The sequence below is a fragment of the Sesamum indicum genome, linkage group LG11 (assembly GCF_026168435.1).
Source record: "Sesamum indicum cultivar Baizhima isolate 11 linkage group LG11, ASM2616843v1, whole genome shotgun sequence".
NCBI lineage: Eukaryota > Viridiplantae > Streptophyta > Magnoliopsida > Lamiales > Pedaliaceae > Sesamum > Sesamum indicum.
In genome coordinates, this window is record NC_142667.1 from 2,302,470 (window position 1) to 2,317,734 (window position 15,265).

At 37.5% G+C, this 15,265-nt stretch overlaps 1 protein-coding gene and 1 non-coding gene across 5 annotated transcripts; both read left to right on the forward strand.

The window, feature by feature from the left end:
- The first annotated feature begins 4,522 nt into the window (after nt 1-4,522).
- LOC105173239 (RNA-binding (RRM/RBD/RNP motifs) family protein) lies at nt 4,523-13,073 on the forward strand. 4 transcript variants are annotated; one of them, XM_011094924.3, is made up of 12 exons: nt 4,523-4,868; nt 6,888-7,435; nt 7,516-7,605; nt 7,688-7,927; nt 8,443-8,664; nt 8,765-9,065; nt 9,136-9,452; nt 9,561-9,670; nt 9,772-9,881; nt 9,984-10,060; nt 10,141-10,234; nt 12,871-13,073. In XM_011094924.3, exons 1-11 carry the CDS (start codon nt 4,592-4,594, stop codon nt 10,231-10,233), a joined length of 2,385 nt encoding a protein of 794 aa, XP_011093226.1. In that variant the 5' UTR covers nt 4,523-4,591; the 3' UTR covers nt 10,234; nt 12,871-13,073. The 4 variants fall into 4 exon arrangements, with proteins under 4 accessions (XP_011093226.1, XP_011093225.1, XP_011093227.1 ...); XM_011094923.3 differs by lacking the exon at nt 12,871-13,073 and adding an exon at nt 10,301-10,837; XM_011094925.3 differs by lacking the exon at nt 12,871-13,073 and adding an exon at nt 10,305-10,837.
- Nucleotides 13,074-13,917: 844 nt separating this feature from the next.
- On the forward strand, nt 13,918-13,989 carry TRNAW-CCA (transfer RNA tryptophan (anticodon CCA)). Its single transcript has one exon. It is a non-coding gene; the product is annotated as a tRNA-Trp (tRNA).
- The last annotated feature ends 1,276 nt before the right edge of the window (nt 13,990-15,265 follow it).

Here is a 15,265-nt window from a genome sequence, read left to right on the forward strand (position 1 = left end):
GATTTTAGTAGGGCCACTTGGACATATATGATGTTACATAAATCGCAAGCTCAATTAAAACTTGAGCATTTTTGTCACATGGTCTTAACTCAATTTCAAACCAAGATTAAGAAAATTAGGACTGACAATGGCACAGAATTCATTAATGAACAATGTCAAGTTTTCTTTCAAAATAAAGGAATCATACATCAGAAGACCTGTGTATACACTCCTCAACAAAATGGTGTTGTTAAGAGAAAGCACCAACACTTACTTCAAATTGCTAGATCCTTGATGTTTCAAGCAAGCATGCCTTCAAAATTCTGGACTGAAGCTTTGTTGACAGCCACTTACCTTATAAATAGATTGCCTGCACAGCCTTTGAAATGGTAAACACCTTATGAGCTGCTGTATAAAACTCCACCAAATTATGATCACATGAAAGTGTTTGGGTGTCATTGCGTTGCTACAAATGTGTTGCCTCATAAAGCAAAATTTGAGTAGGGTATTAAAATGTGTTTTCTTGGGGTATGTTCATGGAGTAAAAGGTTACAAAGTAATGGATTTAGACACTGAAGCCATATATCTAGTTAGGGATGTGGTTTTTCATGAAAATACTTTTCCCTTCTCTAGTGTCAGCAACAATAAATTAGTATGTCCCCTTCCCACGATTAGCCAAGATGAAGATATTGAAAAGGAATACATTGATGAACTTGTAGAAGAAATCAGAGAACAAGGCAGTACACAAATAAGGAACCTGTCATCCCTAGGAGGTCAAATAGACCAGTCATAAAGCCTCGTTAGGATGAATGATTATGTGTGCAATAACTTAATTAATATGACCATACCTATAGACATTTCCATGACAAATATACACAGTTGTTTTGTAGAAAGATTGTCTAATATGCAGGAGCCAAAGGATTATCTGGAAGCACAAGAGAAAAATAGAGTGGAAAAAAGCTATACATGAAGAGATCAATGCACTTGAGAAAAATTAGACATGGAGGTCTCAACCTTACCTCAAGGGAAGAACATTGTTGGTTACAAATGGATATACAAGGTGAAGTCAAAACCTGATGGCTCAGTGGAAAGGTACAAAGCAAGGTTAGTTGCAAAGAGGTATAGCCCAGTTGAAGGAAAAGACTACAATGACTACTTTGCACCAATGGCAAAGACAGTCACTGTGAGATTGTTCTTGGCTATGGCAACAGGGAGAGGATGGCCTTTGCATCATCTGGATGTAAATAATGATTTTTTGTATGGTACACTTAACTAGGACATATACATGGATCCACCTCAAGGTTGTGAAGTCCCACCTGGAAAAGTATGTAAGCTCAAGAAGTCTTTGTATGGGTTGAAGCAAGCTTCAAGGAAGTTGAATGAAGAATTCACAAACAAGGTGAAGGACTTTGGCTTTGAACAATGTAGTCATGATCATTGCCTATTTGTGAAGGAAACAAGTATAAACTTAGTAACCCTCCTTTTATATGTAGATGACATTCTTGTCACTGCATCAACAGAGGTTCTCATACAAGCTGTTAAAAGGTACTTAGATGACCTCTTCTCCATTAAAGACTTAAAGACTGCAAAGTATTTTTTTGGCCTTGAATTGGCATGTTCTACACAAGGTTTGGTGGTAACTCAAACTAAGTATGCTCTAGATATCATCAAGGATACTGGTTTAGTTAATGGAAAACCTATCACCACACCCTTGCCTGCAGGTTTAAAATTCACTTCAAAAGCTGGGGGCATTCTTCCCAATCATTACAGGTACAGAAGGCTAATTGGGAGACTCTTGTATCTTGGGTTTATTAGACCTGATATATACCACGCAGCTCAACAACTTAGTCAACATGTCAAACATCCTTCCCAATAGCACTGGGATGTTGCTATACACCTCGTCAGATACTTGAGGGGCAACACTTTTACAGGTTTGTTCTTTTCTTCGAATTTGGATTTTAAGCTAAGAGCCTTTTGTGATGCAGATTGGGCTGCTTGCCAATCAACTAGGAGATCCTTGACAGGTTTCGGTATTTTCTTGGGTGAAAGTCCTATATCATGGAAGATTAAAAAGTAGACAACCAGAATACAGGAGCATGACTACAACTACTTGTGAAGTAACCTAGCTACTGTATCTACTCAACAATTTAGGAATTGAAGTTGACACTTCTGTCTCATGCTTTTGTGATAACAAGGCAGCCTTGCACATCACAACAAATCCCGTTTTTTCACGAAAGAACCAAATATTTGGAGATAGATTGTCACGTGGTTAGGAACCAACTTTTGTAGTTTCAAAACAACAAGTTGCGGACATTTTTACAAAGACTTTGTCAAGTGCTTCTTTTCTTCATTTACGTTCCAAGTTAGGCTTGGTTGTCCTGAACCCAAGCCCAACTTGCGAGGGGGGTGGTGAAGTGCTTGAAGCTGAGGTCGTAGACTGCGCTTAGGTCGCGTAGTTGAAATAGAGGTCATAGTATATAAAAAGGAGAACAGTGGCAGCCTTCTTTAGTTTGAGTTTAAATCGTGTTTCTCATGAACACATTTTTATTTAGCCATTTTTTATTTTGACACTTAGTTAGTTTAGTTGGTTAGGCTTTTTTGTTTTTTAATTGTTTTCTTCCTTCTTTAGTTTTCGTCAATGCACAGCTGTAGAAACCAGAGTTTTCTCTCTTTCTGTTTTGAAATGGAACAATCTTCGTTCTTTTCTTCTTGATTCTCAACAATAACAATTTTGGAAGTTTAAAATGTTTAACAAAATTTTAAAAAATTATAAGGAGGGAGATGCAATTTCATTTTCAATTTCAGTTTTTAGTGAAAAATATATGTTTAAAATTTATATAGGTGCCCGTGTGGATGAGAATATGTTTGGATTAATTAATAAGATTGTATTTTATATTAGACTGTAGTGTCAAATTAATATATTTTCAATGAGAATACGTATAAACAAATACTTTTCCACTTTAACATGTTATTTGGCTGCAGAAAGAGGAAAAAAGACACTAATTGTTTTCATTTTCAAGTTTTAGTGAGAAATGGGTGTTCTCAATTTTATGTGGGTTTTCGTCCGGAATGAAAATATGATTGAATTAATTAATGAGAATGTATTTTATATTAGACTGTGATGTCAAATCAATATTTCTAATGAAAATATATATAAATAAACATGTTTTCACTTACCGTGTTATTTGCCCCTAGAAAAAGAAAACACACACACACAACCTTGTTTGTTTTTGTTTTAGTTTTCAATTTTTAGTGAGACATAAGTGTTTTCGATTCTGTGTATGTTTTAGTGTGAAAATGATAATATGTTTGGATTTGTTAATAAGATTGTATTTTATGTTGTCAATAGTGTCCAATCAATATATATTTCTTTATTTGATAAAGATAATAGCTTTATTTTTTTATTGTTAGTGATATCATGTCAAAGTATTATAAAAAAAAAATTAATTTATAATATATTGATTAAAAAAATATTATATATATGTATGTACATAACAAAAAGTAACCACTGAAATTAAAATGATAGGAAAGCATCTCCAATAAGAATACGTATAAACCAACATGTTCTATTTTAATTATTATTTCAAAAATTAAAAATTGAAAATGAAAATGTAACTAAACAAAACCAAATTTTTACTTCTCAAAGTTTTTGAATTTAGCACTAAACTCCTCTAAATCAAGAAAATAAGACTTTTTTCCCGAGAAAAATAAATTTTAAAGCATTTGTAAGGGCATTATTGATCTATTAGGGGCAATATGTAACAATTTTTAAGTTTGGATAGATTACAACGCTCGTTGTTTGAAAAATTATTGATACCCCAAAATTTAACAGTTATCCAACAACTAGTTCAATCAGTTAGTTTCTATTAGGTGCCCATCCATTTTTCGTTGTAAACTAACAAAAATCCCTTATGGATTATAAATTCTAATTTTTAAAAATTTTATGAATTTTTTTAGGGATTAAGCGGACAAATTTTTTTTTTTTAATAATAATTTTTCAAAATTTTGTATCCGCTTTGTCCAATTTGTTTATACATTTTCATTTTTAGAAAAAAAAAGTACAGTAAGAGTAAGGTTGACAATTTCAAACCTCTATCCAAATGTTATATGGTTTCATCGAATATTAGAGGCTATTTCTAATTTTTAAAAAAATAAGAGGTATTTATAATTATACCAAACTCAGGAGAGCTTATTATAATGTACCGTAATTTTTAGAATTATAAGCTCTTTTGTATGTTTTTAGGGGTTTAGTTGAAGACCTCAATATTTTGAGGGAGTGAAGTGCAATTTGTCCTAAAAATGAGATGTCATTTGCAATTTTCCACCGCCTGGTTCAAGCATGAGATCTGCTATTACGCGGTTGAAAGTACCATTCTGGTGATCCAATCAAATTCCTACATCGGGCTTCCACGTCAAGAGAGACAGAATCTTTTACACGTGTCAAGTAATAATGCGCCTGTGTAACAATTACCTGTGCAAGTGCGAACACCTGATTATGATTCCCGTATATAAATCAGCGACCGGTTTCTTTGTAAGAAGTCTGTTCTGCAAACTTATTGCTAGGGTTTCTCTGGGGCTACACATATATACATACTAAATTACGCGAGAAAGGATGCCACCAAGAGCGGCAAAGCGAGTTCCGGCCGGTCCAGGAAGCAAGAGAGCTGTGCGGGGAAGGGCGGCGGCGGCGGCGGCTGCCAAGGTACAAGCGGTGCCTGAGGAATCGAACGTGAAAGACAAGGAGGAGGTAGAATTGAAGGAGGTGAGGGTTGAAGAAGAGAAACCGCCGGTAATTAGGGAGGAAAAAGAGAAGGAGATGGAGCAAGAGGAAATGGTAAAGGCGGAGGAGGAGATAGGTCTGGAGCAAAATCGAGATGCTTCCATAAAGAGTAAGTCAAGGTTATGCTTTGATTTTGTGATGGTATCTGGTTATTTTGTGTTATATTGTATCTTTATATGTTCGCATGTGAATGTCGGGTGAATGGCTAATCTTTTCTATTTCCAGATTTGATTTGTGTATATCAATGGTTAATATTAGGAAATATTACTCTCTATTGGGGCTTTTCTTTGCCTTTTAATCGTCTTACTCTCTATATAAACCTGTATCCTTCTGTTGTATTACTGTTTGTGTACTGTTTACTGAATTTGAAAAATTTCTAGTTGGGGGATCAGGCGTCTTCTTCCTGATCTTATTTCTTTTGGGTCTGATGAGGTGAAGTTTTTTCCCTGGTAGATGCCATGATAAAAAATATATATACTATTTGCATTTTTTAGATGTAAAGATAAAGATAGGCCTTTATTTTCAAATTTTGGGTGCTGATGCTTATTTCAAATTATTGGTGCTGATGCTAAGAGGAGCTGTTCTTGGAGTGTGCATTGTTTGTAAAGGATAATAACCAAACAGGATATATTTGAAAGTCCAAACAACCCGGAAATAATTTGGCGCAAAGTTTTCATTTGTCGTTTTGCCTTTCTCAAAGAGGGCATACTTCTTTAAAGCGTTAGTAATAACATAACTGGCTAAGACTTGCGCTTTCTTCACGTGGCATTCCTTTTGTCGTGGTTGTGCTGTCTTTTTCTGTTCGAGAAGGACTAGCTAGGTAATCCAATTGTTTTTTCATCATCTGACCTTTAGCGTTACTCAATTGATTTTTTCCAAGTGTCGGGCCAAGCCCACATTTATACATGTCATTGTTTAATGCCTTTTCTGAATGGAATTAATTATTTAGGGTAATTAAACTGCCTTCTCCTAGCTGGTATCGTTTTCGCCATTATTGACCTTTGCTTTTTCCTAAAAATAACTTCTTGATTGCTTTTTATTTGCACATTATTTTCCCTTGGCTCTGATGTCTTCTCGAAAGGTATGAGAAATAATTATGGTAATTAAATTGTTTTTCCTCCCTGGGCATTCCTTTTTTTTTCCTTTGGTCTTGCAAACATGTTAAAATTATTTCAGGTAACTAAAGTGGTTTTCTCGACTTGATTTCATGTTTCTATTGTGTTATGATTGGTTTAGTTTTTCAATCGTACTTATTTCCTATTAGAAATTGATGAGGGTTTGGCATCTTGGTTCCTATTCAGACTGGAACTGACTTATATGTATAGGTATTACTATAACTGCTACATGATGTGATAAGTAGTACATTTGTTGTATATTTCAACTTTAAAGTATGCCTGTTTCTGGTTTTATTGGATGAGCTGAGAAGCAGCCTCCTCCATAGAGCAGTCTGCCACATTTGCTGCTGCTTGGACTACTCGTGGTTTTCTTTCTTTTTTTGCCAACAAGTGATATAAGTCCTACATGATGTGAACCAGTTGGCATTTGTTTGGAAAGAGAAAGGACAAATTATAGACTGAATTCAATTCATGATCCATGACTCCTGACTTTGAGTTTTGACTAAGTTAAGATGATTGTGGTGTGGGCTATGTTTGGATGAAGGAAATGGCTGCTATAGTAAAATCAGTTAATTAATGAATGGCTCCATTTGCTTGTTAGTTGATCTCCTTATCCTTTCTTTGAGCTTTAGTTATTGTGATAAATTATTTGTCTGGTTGAGTATATTCTGCATCCTTTGCCTCTTATTGCCTTCTCCTTCTAAAGGTTGGATGTGGTTGAACCTCGTTTAGGTTATGGTTTTATGGTGCTGTTTCATTATGGTTTATTAAGTTATCAAGATTTCTATGCTAAGGTTAATACGAGGAACATTCTATTATTTCCAATCTTTGGATTTTATCTGTTTTGTTTATGTTTAGAAGGATTATTATATTGGTGATGTTGTATCTCTCTGGATGAACTGAAATATGGCCAACATATTATTAAGAGTGGGTATAAATGGTGTTCCAACATATGTTGTTTCAATTTGTTCACTTTCCCTTGGATGTCTGTATTTCCATCTTTTCTGTGGCAGAGGATGATGATGCAAAGGAACCTGTTGATGAGTACGAAAAAGATGAAAGGTTAGACTTGGAGGACAATGACCCTGAATATGAACCTGAAGAATATGGTGCCGTAGACTATGATGAGAAGGAAATTGAGGAAGATCCTCAAGAAGAGGGAGATGAAATAGAGGAAGAACCTGAGGAGGTTGTTGGAGAAGAGGAGGGTGACATGGTTGAGGATGAGATGAAAGGTGTGCGAGAAGAACTCGAACCTGAGGAAGATGATGAGCATGTAGGAGAGGGGCGCGCTGAGATGGTTGACGCTGCAGAGGAAGAAGAACATCATGAAGTAGTCAAAGAAAGACGCAAGCGCAAAGAGTTTGAAGTTTTTGTTGGGGGATTGGACAAGGATGCTACCGAGAATGATCTTAGAGAAGTGTTCAGTGAAGTTGGTGAAGTTACTGAAGTCAGGCTTATGATGAATCCCCAGACTAAGAAGAACAAAGGTTTTGCATTCTTGCGTTTTGCAACAGTGGAACAGGCAAAACGAGCTTGTGTTCAGCTGAAAAATCCTGTGGTACTTTCTTAATTCTGTAGTTTTCAGGTGTACTAGTTTTACTATATGTTGAATGGCATGTCCTTGAACCCAAATTCCAGGTCCATGGCAAGCAGTGTGGTGTAACCCCGAGTCAGGACAGCGATACTTTATTTTTAGGTAACATCTGCAGGACATGGACAAAAGAAGTTGTAAGTAGACCAATTTTTTTCCACCATTGGTATATTTGAGTAGTCACTTAATTGCTTCTCATTGCATTCAATTTGCTACCAGTTGAAAGAGAAGTTGAAGCATTATGGTGTTGAGAATATTGAGGATTTGACTTTGGTTGAAGACACTAATAATGTGGGGATGAATCGAGGCTTTGCCTTCTTGGAGTTTGCCTCACGATCTGATGCCATGGATGCTTTTAAGCGTCTGCAGAAGAGGAACGTTGTTTTTGGAGTGGAACGGCCTGCTAAGGTTTCGTTTGCAGATTCCTTCATTGACCCTGGTGATGAAATCATGGCCCAGGTACGTACTTGGATAAGTTCTCTACTTGGTTAGAAGAATCATGGCCCTGCTTAGTTTACATCATATTTAATGTCAACATGAAGTGTGGCTCCATTATAGATTCTGGAAAACCCTATGGTTGGCAATGGCTACATTCCTCTCTTGTGGTATCTTGGCTTATTTGATGCGTTTATATTCCGTCTTGTCATGGTCAGTTGGTCTGCTATCTCTGGTTTATGATACATTCTCTTGAGCTGAACATTGAAGAAAATGTTTTCACATAACTTTTTATATTTTTAGGAATCCAGATTGGCTGTAAACTTTATGTTCGTCCCTATGAGAATGCAATCTTTTTAGAGTATAAGATATTTTTTTGCACATGTTTTTACACTATTACATGATACCTTAGCTGGTATTGTTTGGAATTCTGATTTCTTGGTGAAAACCACAGGTTAATTCTTAACCTTGTTGCTTATCTCTCTTTAGATCCTCTCTGCTCATTTCTTATGCTTACGGCCTCATAACCTTGAGATCAGGTCAAAACAGTGTTTGTGGATGGTCTTCCTGCTTCCTGGGATGAGGGTCATGTTAAGGAACTGCTTAAAGAATATGGGGAGATTGAGAAGGTTGAGCTTGCCCGTAATATGCCATCTGCTAGGAGAAAGGATTTTGGATTCGTTACATTTGATACTCATGATGCTGCAGTAACTTGTGCCAAAAGTATCAATAATGAGGAGTTGGGGGAAGGAGATAGTAAGGTTAGTACTCAAAAGATGATCTGCTCATTCATCTTCTTGAGTTGGATGAGAATTCAGTGAATGCTGTTGAGTTGCTATGTTAAATTACTACATGTTTCAGGCTAAAGTTAGGGCGAGACTGTCAAGACCACTTCAGAGAAGCAAAGGAAAAAATATCTCTCGTGGAGATTTCCGTCCTGCTCGTGGTTCGATTCGAGGTGTGAGGAGTGCATGGGGTGGTCCTGTTTCACGTAGTATTCCTCTTCGCGGTGCCAGAGGAATTGGACCTCGCCCTCCACCTGTTGTTGATCGTGGGTTCAAAAGGCCTGTCAGTATTCGAGATAGAAGGCCAGTTATGGCTGTTCCTCCGAGGAGCAGACCTGTTGCGCCAGTTCCAAGACCCTATGATAGGAGACCACCTGGTATGCATATCTCTTCATTGTGTTAGAGCAATTTAGTTTTCTGCACTGTTTCTAATCCGTAGATCCACAGTCCCCCAATATCCCAAGAGTGGCTTGAATAGGGATTATGGTCATCGTGAGGAAATTCCCCCCAGGAGCAGAGCACCTACAGACTATAGTTCAAGATTTCCTTCTGATAGACGTGCACCATATAGAGACGATTATTCTCCTCGAGCATCTGGTTATCCAGATTTACCTAGAGGTGGTACATCACGATCTACAGCTAGAAGAGCTTATCCTGATCAGGGTTACAACCAGAGGTATGAAAGGCCACCTCTGACTTATCGTGAGGCGCATGGGCGCGATTATGATACTCTCTCTGGTTCCAAACGTCCATATACTGCCATGGTAATTTGCTGGAAATACTTATTACAATCTTATGTTCTCAGCAATTTTTCTACTCTATCAAAATCTGCAATGTGCAATATTGAAATTGATTTTTTGTATGCATATAAGGATGATGTTCCTCCACGCTATACTGAGACAGGAGTACGCCACTCTCGTGCTCGCTTGGATTATGATGTTGGTACCAGTGCTTCCCATTATGGGGATGCTTATAGTGATAGGTCTGTCATTATTGTATAGTGTTTCCATTCCTTTTAGTTTCTTTTCTTTCCGTTATAAAACTAATGGCCTGCCGTTTGGCTTTTATTTGTTTATATGGCAGGCTTGGGAGGTCGAACCTAGGATATGGCGGTGGTCGGAGCTCCATGTCCAGTCAAGATTCTCATGGGTTCTATAGCGGCCGTCATGGTATGGGTTACAGTGGAGGTGGAGGTATGGTTGAGATTTTGTTAGATTAAAATTTTGTTTGCTTGATTTTGTTTTTGCTAGAAACAGAAACAATTTTCCGGTGTTGTTTCACTTTTCTCCTTGTAGGCTCTTATGGTGGTAGTGATGTTGGTGGTATGTACTCATCAAGCTACGGTGGTGATTATATGTCTCGGGGAACTGATGTATGTTTATACTCTGTTTATGTGGATGATTCTTATGGCTTGCCATGACTTTCTAATGTGTGTGTCTATGAAACTTGTAGGTTGGTGGTAGCTCTTACTCATCACACTATCCTGGACGTAGCTTAGGTGGTAATAATTATATGGGAAGTGGTGGTTCTGGATCATACTATTGAGGTATGCCACTTTCTTTTATGTATCCTTCTTTCTTTCTACATCAGCTTGCTTAATTAACGTTACCAGACAGTGTACAATGGTTGCTTCGGGTTTAAATCATGGTTTCCCCAAATCAAAGTTTACAAGTCCCCTCGCTAAATGTTGTGCTCGATGGATTTGGAGCATTGTGGTTATTCTTGACTTTGTCAATGGCACAGAGTGGAATTGAGAAGAGGCTGCAGTAGGCTGTGGATTATTGAAAGTTTGCATATTGATGCTCAGATTCCAGATGAAGCATTATTTGGACATATAAAGCCTCTTCATGGATTGAGAGTGAGAAATGTTTTGCACCAGGCTTGAGATCCGTGGTTGGATTTTTTCTCGTTTATTCTCTACTGTAAGGACACTGGAGTTTTTCAGAACTAAAAGGGAGACTTTTTTAGTGTGCAATATTATGTAAATCTTGTGTGCTTAAGAAGTGGAAAGTAAACATTGTCTGGTCAGATGGTGAACAATATGGAAAAAGCTGGAAGACGTGTTTCATGTGTTAAGATAAGAATCGTTGGTTGTGCTACTTGGTTCAAGTTTTTGGATGGAGAAAGTTGGTTCCATTTGTACGGTTCATTATTTTCTCTTTCATTTCTAATTTTGGTGGATGAACTGAATAACTTGGAAGGCCAGAGCATAACGGAGAAGGTTGTCTATTAAGTTTCAGCAAATTTTCTGGTCTTCTCTATCTCGTGATTCAGCAATAATGGCATGGCATTCAATATTTAAAGTGGATTGAGTATTCATAGGATTTTAAAATTAAATAAGAAGGTTTCTTCTGGATATGATAAAACTCTGGTCCATTGCTATATCTCCTTGAACCTTAGACTATCCGACTTACCAGACAAGTTTGGAATTAAATTACAAGATATGTTCTTTTGAATGATTAATTTCTACAGTTATTGTTTGACGTGTAAGGAAACGGCTTATGTTTGGGCAATAAAGTGCCCAAAGAAGTTCTTTTCCCATCAGTAGGAAGTAGCGGGCTTGTCAAGTATTGAGCTTGATCTGTTTGATGAGACATGGATACTGTTAAGTTATCAGTGGGGTACATGTCCTTTCCCATTTGGTGCTATTGGCTTGTTGAAGTTGTTGCGTGAACATTTGTTTCCAGTGTTCTGTCTGTGTGCCTCTGGCATGTCTTATTTGTTGTTGCCCAACACTGCTCAGCAGGTACTGATATTAGCACTTTACCTCAAAGCAATTGGGTTATAGGAACTTGAGTAGTTGGATCTGAGGATTGCGTCATCTGTATGGGATGTTTTTGATATTGAATACTAGTATCTCAAGCCTGAGTGCTCCTGGTGTTTTAAAGCTTAGAAATGCTGAGATCTAGTTTCTGTTAGGCCTTTTTTTTTTTAAAAAAGAAAGATGTTTCTGAATAATAATGGATAAGAATCATAAGATCAAATGGTGATCAGACAGTTGTTTGAATATGTCCATTCGTACCTAATGCTGCCTCCCTTGATTTGGCGGTGGGATGATCATCCTTTAAGAGGGCTCCTTTCGCTAATAAGTGTCTAATGGTTATTGATGGTGGGTGATCTGATTTGCACTAGCTCTACATGAGTTTTTTGTGTTGATGGAGAAGTTTTTCGATGTTTGGCTGCTATGGTGTTGATTTAACCGTAAATATCCCATGTTGCCCAATAGTTTGAATTGGTGGAGTATTTAGTCTGATAATTGTGAACGGACATGTGATCCTAGGGGGAATCTGTTTATTACTTGGGTTACACAGCTGAATGGATTTATGATTGAGGAAGGGACCTGGAGCTAAGAATATCAAGTTACTAATATGCTAGGTAGAATTGCTATTAGAGTCTTTCATAAAGATGTAAAAAGTAGCTTGAAGTGGCTGTTAAAGGATCCGAATCCCATCGTGCAAGTCATATGGATTTGTAATTGGATTCATTGACGTTCCGACTCTTAAATCCAGGTGCTACTCGAGAATTTGTGTGGATTAAAATTGTTACTCAAAAGTGTTTCATGAACAGTGGAATGTTGGTGGTGCGATATCTTTATGTGTGAAATGCAAATATAGTGTCTGAAATGTTGCACCTACCTTGTTGCATTCTTGAACCTTGATTTTCTGAACCCCTGTATAGAATTGAAAAAAACACTTGGTTTTCCATAGTATAATTACGCCTTATCGACTTTCAGATTGTTAAGACGGGACATTATGCTTTGTCTTTCATTTTGTATACCTTCCACCTGTGATGTTTTTATTGTTCTTACACCTGTTTTTTTAGTGGGGCATCATGTGTTGGTGGTGTCAACGTAATTATTCAGATAATAGCTGTGGGTTTTCTGTTTTAATCATAATTAATTGATTATGCTATTTTAATATCTTTGTATTTTTTCCTGTCCTCTCTTTTGGTGTGGTTCTTATATAAAAGATAAATTCTCAGTTTACAATTAGGAATGTAGTAAACAGTGACAATCAAATTGGTGCCTAAAAGGCAATGATAAGAAAAAAATGACTTGGACATGCATCATGGTGTTATCTTCCGACTTTTCAATTAGGCACCGGATGTTGGTCCTTTATTTGCCCTAGATTGGAAAATTAGAGGCAGGTGGATTGTATTTACCTAACAAAGTTTTGGTCGCAGGATCTAGTGGTTGAATTTTTCGACGATGTGTGCTCTGTGACTTGTTTATCTTCTATTTTTTTCCTTCTGATTTTGTAAATGTGTAAGGTAGGATCGCAATTTTCTGAGTTTTAGATTGGCAGTTTGAAGAATGTAATTTGTAACATGGCACGGTTCTTGTAATATGTAAACAAAATGCAATCGATTCCTTTTATTTGTAAGAACCAGTTGAATTTTTATGCACCCTCATTTACAGTTGGTGTTAAATTCATTATTTAGATTGTGCAATCGAGATGACACATGTTTTCTCATCTAAGCTTAGAGCTCTCACACCGTCGTAGGTAGCTTTCATGAGGTTGCAGGCTTCTTCATCTGTTTTCGGGGGCTTCATACATTTGTCATGTTTTCCTTTGTTTGTGAACTTGCAATGCTGGTTGGGCGAAGCAATCTAAGAGACACAGCTTGTGTCGAATGATCTGAGAAATATGTTGAGTGTCCAAGATTGGTTGCTCCTGATCTAAATGTGGGGTTGCTTTGTGTACTAGGAGCATTGGTTGCGTGCAACGATCTAAGAAATGATACAATCGAGGGAGTGATTGTTTTTTCCTTTTGATTTGCAATGAGCAATAGCAGGGGACTTATTTAACCTTCATTACTCGCTTGGGCACAAAACCTTCGCTTTTAACTGCTTATGATATTTACAGATGACTCTAAGATATAACATAATATTGAGGTAGTAATTTAGTGCTTCTGAAGTTTGAATGTTCTGGAATGAGCCCCGAGTCTGTTTTGTTGTTGGGCCGAACTTTAAGCTGAAAGATGATACGTTATTATAGCAGACAAAACAAATGGTAAATTTGTTTCCTGGGCGCTCCTCTACGCCTTGTATTTCCCCGGCACTGGCTATAAGTTTCAAGGAGCATGTGCGATAAACCGATGTTTAAGGCGAATGCGAGTCCCTATAGCAGTGTGCTTTTCCAGATCGTCTTGTGTTTGATAGCATGGGAAGTCCAAGCCAAAGGTAAAAACCTCGATTTTATATATTACAAGCGGAAGCAATATCACAACGGATCCGTGGCGCAATGGTAGCGCGTCTGACTCCAGATCAGAAGGTTGCGTGTTCGATTCACGTCGGGTTCAATTCCCCTCTGGATCCCATCCTTTTGTCTGATTTTGATCCTGAAAGTCCGTAAGCTTCTCAACGTGGTCGTCAACCACAGTTGCACTTTGATTTCATATACACAGACTTAAAATAACATAGGGATTTCAAACTAGACGACTAGATTATTCGGACGCTCTCGTTCCGTTTTCAAAAGTTGTAGACGCTTAATACAGATCTGAATTGCACATGAATGGAGTAAAGCAGGTAGAAAACTCGGCAGTGTGCTCAAAAGTCAGAAGCATATGGAGGGACCGGTCAAGTGCATTCGAAGCTTTTTGTTTCAAGTCTTGAAGAAGTTCGAAAAGTTCTCCTTCGAGTTTTGAAGAACTTTACAAGTGATGTATGGGCTTAGTTGAACAGTATATTCTACTGAAATTTGTATGAACTTCAATTGAGTATGAATACTTAGCATTTTATCAGCAAATTTGACTCCAGCATTTCTTGCAAGCGCAGCTTTGATGTAAAAGTGTAGAAGTTCAAGGCGGTTTATAGCTAGAAAGAGGCCATCGGAAAACCTTAGTTCAAATCTGGCCAACAGCAGTAACAGATATTGAATTGTATCGCCTAAGACTAGGAAGATTGGAACATAGTCATCCTTCAAGCTTTGTGTATAGTCCACAAAACAATGATGATAAATGAAAATAGTTCTTGCAGCACTACAAGCTACTGGAGAGCACTCAAGAATTCAGAACATAGTGGCAACCATGAGACAAACAACTACTTGATCATCTATTAGGAGATGAAAGAAAGAAGTGCACGCCCCGGATCATCATCTATTGGGAGATGAAAGAAGGGACGATGCAAGCAGTTTAAACATTTCTCTCTGATCAAGTCGCAGATTCTCAATTACTATCCCAGAATCAGATTTTGAAGTACCTGTGTAATGAGCTAAGCACAAAATACTTGGATTACACGACCCAAGAGAAAAAGAACGAAAGAAGTCAAGAGCTCGTCAAATAGTGATTATGCAGCCACGCAATTGAAGGCAACTAACCAGAAAGGAAATAGACATCCCCTAAGCACAACTGAGAATATGTAGCATGGACTATACATAGAACAGAAAACAACATGATAATAAACACCACCCCTCTGCAATGCGCGCACATGTACTAAACAAGAATGCTCCAACTCTGAGAGCTCCCTGTTGTACAATTTGCAGCTGCGGAATACTGAAGAAAACAACGAGCCCCAGGTAATGGTGGGTCTTGCCATAACGGAGAACTGCTTACAATAACAGCTACAGTAAGTAACCTG